We start from the raw sequence: 5,481 nt of genomic DNA, 5'->3' as shown, positions 1-5,481 counted from the left end.
TATTGGTCCTGAGGGGTTTATTTGTTCTGGATTCCCTGTGTCGTGAGTATAGCTCTGTTCTTACAAGAAGTCCTGGTGGCATAACTGGCTGCCAACCGCAAGGTCAACAGATGGAAGTCACTAGGTGCTCCATGGGAGAAAGGTGAGGCTTTTTACTTGCATGAAGATTTCTAGTCTGGGAAACCCACAGGGGAAGTTCTATTCTGTTCTATAGAATTACTATGAGTCAGCATCAATACATTTTTAATAGAGCCTGTGTTTAACACCTGGTTTGAAAAAATTAGTGACAATTTCATCATTTGCTTTTGCCAAATCTGTTCCAACCAGCCTACTACCAGATTGTCAAAGGTGTTCTGGTTTGGGGTTGGGAAGCTGAGAACCAGAATATTAGAAAAATACAAATTATTTGAAAGGACATTATTTTCCTTCCCTCTAGGATAAATGTCTATTATTCGTGAACTATAATTTAATAAGATTTCCCTTTATCTTTGCAGTATGTTGACAAATTAGAAATAATAGATCTTACTTGCCTTACTGACGAGAATTCAATTGAACACAACTGTGCAAGATTCACTCTTGTCTTGCCCAAAGAGGAAGTGCAACTGAAGGTGAGTAAGAAGAAGCAAATCGTCTGTAGTAGATTGTGGCTATAAATAGCATTCATCTCTTTCTGAGTGGGTGATATCAAGATTTTGTAGGAAGAACATTGGCTCTTGTACTTTGTTAATATTTCTTACCATTTGCCAAGAACTAGTTTTCTGAATGGGGATTTCAAATGACTTGTTCTGTTGTTTAGTATATAAACATGTTGAAACCATATACTTCTGTCCTCTGGCAAAGTCAGGGATCTCACCTGGTGTTTTTCAAAGCTAGTTCTTCTTGAATCCTGAAAGTGAGCCAATTAAAGTTAATCAACAATTATAGTACCAATAGAAAGAGAACTTGAAATTAAATACAATGCAGTCAGAGACTTTCCCAGGAGACTATCAATTGATCTGGAAAACACTGGTCTTAAACTTTGGTAAAATAGGAATCATATGTGTATAGGTAATTCAGGTCCCCTCCTGAAATCTATGTCCAGGAATCTGCAGTTTTGAGCAGGTTCCCTTGATGATTCTGCTGTTATGGTTAGGGGCACCGATTAGAGTCAGAGTGCCTATATTAGGATCCTGGCTGGTTTCATTTTTAATTGTGTAATCTTTGGCACGATGCTTGTGATTTTGTGCTTTCACTTTCTCACCCAAAACCAAGTTTTGCCCAAGTGTTACCCTCTCACTAAGCCCTATCTGGGCTACTACATTAAAATTGAAACTCTCCCTTCTTATTCCCACTGGCATTCCAAATCTCTTTTACCTGCTCTATGCTCTCATTTTTCCATAGTTGTTTCCATAGTGTTAGAATCTAACACTATGTCATTTACTCATTTATGACATGTGTTGTCCGTATGGGACTAAACTCCATGAGAACAGTGTTTTACTCTGTTTCCTAATGTAAACCATTACCTAAGATAGTCTCTGTCACATAAAATTTTGTGGAATGAACAAAATCTATAAAAAGAAAAAACTGCATATCTTTATCATTGAGGCACCCTGAAAAGTAAATCAATTTATACTCATGAAATGCTTAGAGAACACGTATAAGTACTCAGTAGATGTTGACTGTTATTGCTATTAAAAATAATAGTAATAGTAACTGCTAAGAATTGAAAGTATTGATGGATGAATTGCAATACTACTTCCTGGTTGTCACAAAATTAAAGTAAATAAAGATTAAGTATCAATAGTAGAGTTGCAATGAATTGACATACAGCAAAGATAATTTTACTAATATTTACTTTTTTTAGTTAGGTATACTTACACATAGTTTTCTTCTGCAAGCAAACAGATAAACATTATATATTGCTGTATGCTTAAATAATTTTGTCATTGAAAGCACATGCAGCATATACATCAATTCAACAACTTATCCATGTGTTTTCTGGGAACCATAGGGGAAGTTAAAGTTTTGATTATTATGTTTGGTTGTAGTCTTTGGTTCTTCCGGTGTGAAATGGCCAAAAAGAATGTTGTTACTGTATACTTTGAGCTCAGCGGTAGAATTCGCCATTTGAATTTCTCAGAAACCATGCTGCTTAGGTAAAATGTCTGACAGAAAGCCTGGATCTGTTTTGATACTCTCATAGACCCAATCCCATAGTTTTGTATCAATAGAATAGTTTAAATAGGGATTGAACTTGACTGTTTTAAGAATTGGGTTTTGTATCTGGTTCTACTTTGTTTATACTGGTTTCTTCTGCTTATTATTGATATGGTAATTGATAGAAATGTTCATTTGGAAGTATAAAAATAGGGAACTTGTAAGCCCACTTGCCTCAAGACATTAATTTGATCTTTAGATGGTTTTAGGACACACCTGGAAAGAAGGCTCTGAAAGGATTAACCCCATCCCCAGTACCATAATGTGTTAGTCCAGGTAGATTAGAGAAGCAGATTCATACAAACTCATGTGAAGAAGAAAGAGGTTTATATATAAGAGTAGTTAAATATTGAGGAAACATCCTAGCCCAGTCCAGATCAAGTCCATGAGTCTCATATTAGCCCATATGTCTGACACCAATCTATAAAGTCCTCTTCAGACTCAGGAAACACATGTAATGATGCCAAATTTGGGATGATCACAGGCCAGTGGATCGAAAGTCTTTGGATCCAGTGGCGATGTAAGCATCTCAGCACTGGCAGGGACCTCTACGGGCTCTCTGGCTTCAGAGGTCTGGTTGCATCAGTGTAGGTCCATGTGGTTTCTCCAGCTCAGGACACTAGCATAGTTCCATGTGTCTTGTCAGCTGCAATGTCTCTCAGGGAGTGAGCAGAGATTCTCTCCAGCCTCCAAGTAGGAAAAACCGGATTTCCAAGAATTCTCAGGAGAAAGCCATGTCTACACAGAGGCCTCATTGGCTATGATCCGATTGACAGACTAGACTCCACCCCTTCACTCTTGATTCTCTCAAGTCCCAAATAGACACCAGATTATGTAACTACCACACTATATGTTTAAATAACTTTGTCATTAAAAACACATAAAGCATATACACGAGTTCAACTTCTACGTACAATTCAGTTACAGTGATTGAATTTTTTATATGTACACTATTTCCACCCTGTTTTTTAGTTGCTTCTCCAGCATTAACATAAACCTACTTCCCACTAGATATTTATCTAATCTTTCAAGTAGTGTAGGCCATTTGATCATATATAGATCTTAAAAGAGCACAATGCTCAAGGGATATATTTTTAATACTTAAGCTAAACTGTTGTTTGATTTAAAAAGTACTTCAGGATATTTTATGTTTCATGTTTAAATATTATTCCAGGGGATTATCCAACTGAAATGGATCCAGAAAAACTTAAATTTCATAACAATTTGAAATTCTGTCTGCCTACCATTTTTTATCAGGAGTCTTCTGTAGAATCTTTGATCAAATGGTAGCCGGTCTCCTCCAGTTTTTCTGGTCTCACTCATAGAATATTTCTTTTGACAAAAGAAAATAGCATTGAAATATTTCATAATAATATACATTAATTGTTCTAAGAAAAAGGAAAATAATTTTCTTATTCCATTCATCTGATTTTTAAAATTACAATGGAGTATTTATTTATTTATTTATTTATTTATTTTACAATGGACTTTTTAAAGCAATATGCTTCAATAAAAGAATAGGACTTTTGTCAATCTTTGTGAATTTTGATGGATTACATATGTTGCATCATAAAGTTAAATGCAAACTAAAAGTTATTTTAGCTTAATAGAAGTATTACTGTTCATCATTGCCTGTGAGTTTTGATTTTGTCTTTGTCATTCATTTTTAGACAGAGAATACAGAAAGTGGGGAAGAATGGAGAGGCTTCATTCTTACAGTAACGGAGGTAAAAAGGTTATTACTTGTGCTTAATTCATTCAACAAATATTTGCTGAACACCTGCTATAAGTAACTATAATGAGAGAAGGAAGATACAGCTAATACAGGTCATAAAACCCAATTCACTCACTCATTTAATCTGTGTCCTTGAGGATGAGGTCAAGGGGAAGAGAGGTCAAGATCTTGGTCCTATCCTTTGGGAACAGTGTTTCTTTAAAAATTTCAATATTTGTAGTTTATGTAGCATCTTCTAAAATCCTACCAATTACCTTTCTATTTATTTCCTTCCAATTTATTCCTATTCACTTTATATACTTAACAGATACTAACGGATTCTGTAAATTCCATAGGCCATATAACAAGAGAGATCATCAATGAAAGTCATCTTTAAATATTGGTTTAGTGAGTCTTAAGAATACCTATTCGACCCTGTGGCATCAAGGCAGAGAAAAATAGTAAGATTTTTACTTATACTTAACCATTGGAGTACGATACAATTTTAAATAAAGCCACCATAGGTGTTGTCTTAGAAATATGAAGTGCTTAGAATACCAGCCCCCAAAAGACCACTCGTTATAACATGGAGTCGATTCTGACTCACAGTGACCTGTGGGAAAGCACAAGAATACCCTTGTGAGTGTTTGGTTTAATGTAAGTGTTCATGGGCGTAGAAAGTCACAGCTTTCTCCCTTGGGCAACTGATGGATTCTTACTGCTGACCTTGTGGCTAGCAGCCCGACCCAACCCCTATCTCAGCAGGACTCCACCAAAAGAGCACAGTGGTCTCTAATCATTTTAGAGGCTATGATAATCTTCCATTTTCATTCTCCTCCGCCCCCAAAACAAACAAACAAACAAACAACCAAACCAAACTCAGTGTCTTTGAATTTTTCCCGGCTGTAAGTCTTTTCAGGAGCAGCCAGTCTCCTCTTGCTCCATGGAGCAGCTGGTGGGTTGACAGAAGTTCAACACTTACCTAACACTGCCACCAGGGCCAGAACCCAGACTCTATCCCAATGTGATTTTCAAGTAAATGTTTTCCAATGACATGAAAATGTCCTATCCTTCCCAAAATGGATGCAGGTATAGCTGCTGGTTCTTGGTCTTAGGAAACAATAGTTAAAAGGTGGAGAGAGGGAAGTCTTGCTGGCGTTGTGTCTCCTTGAGTTGAATCCAATTCCATAAGCAGAGTAGAGCTGCTCCCATAGGATGCCCTAGCTTTTGGTTTGAATCACTGACTTCCGGTAGTAATGGAGTGCTGAGTGCTGCCCCAGCAGGGCTCCCAGGGAAGTCATAGGCAGCTGGAAAGGGAGAAGGCAGGCAATGAAATATGTGAAGAGTATGTGAGCTCGGATGGCGACAGGGAGAAGTTATTTAAAGAAATGTGTTCTATCACTGTTTCTCTATTGGTTGTGGCGAGCAGTCACGGTGATTGTCAAACTAGGGTACAAGACTAGGTGTCCTAGATTCCTGACTGGAAAGAAAATAAATACTAGAGATTTATCTATCCCATCAGCAGTTGGATTGGGGCACACACAACTTACGCTGTACATTTCAGAGACAGG

General features: G+C 37.1%; 1 protein-coding gene across 1 annotated transcript in view; it reads left to right on the top strand.

The window, feature by feature from the left end:
- The window catches only part of STAP1 (signal transducing adaptor family member 1), a 49,072-nt gene that overhangs the window by 19,615 nt on the left and 23,976 nt on the right, over positions 1-5,481 (top strand). The window contains exons 3-4 of the mRNA XM_004706293.2: positions 495-608; positions 3,867-3,923. Of these exons, the coding sequence (XP_004706350.2) occupies positions 495-608; positions 3,867-3,923 (171 nt within the window). The remainder of the gene's footprint in view (positions 1-494; positions 609-3,866; positions 3,924-5,481) is intronic.

Source organism: Echinops telfairi, unplaced genomic scaffold (assembly GCF_000313985.2).
Source record: "Echinops telfairi isolate 266 unplaced genomic scaffold, ASM31398v2 ScPeMD7_7468;HRSCAF=8506_0, whole genome shotgun sequence".
Classification (NCBI taxonomy): Eukaryota; Metazoa; Chordata; class Mammalia; order Afrosoricida; family Tenrecidae; genus Echinops; species Echinops telfairi.
This window is presented reverse-complemented; position numbering and strand designations above follow the sequence as displayed.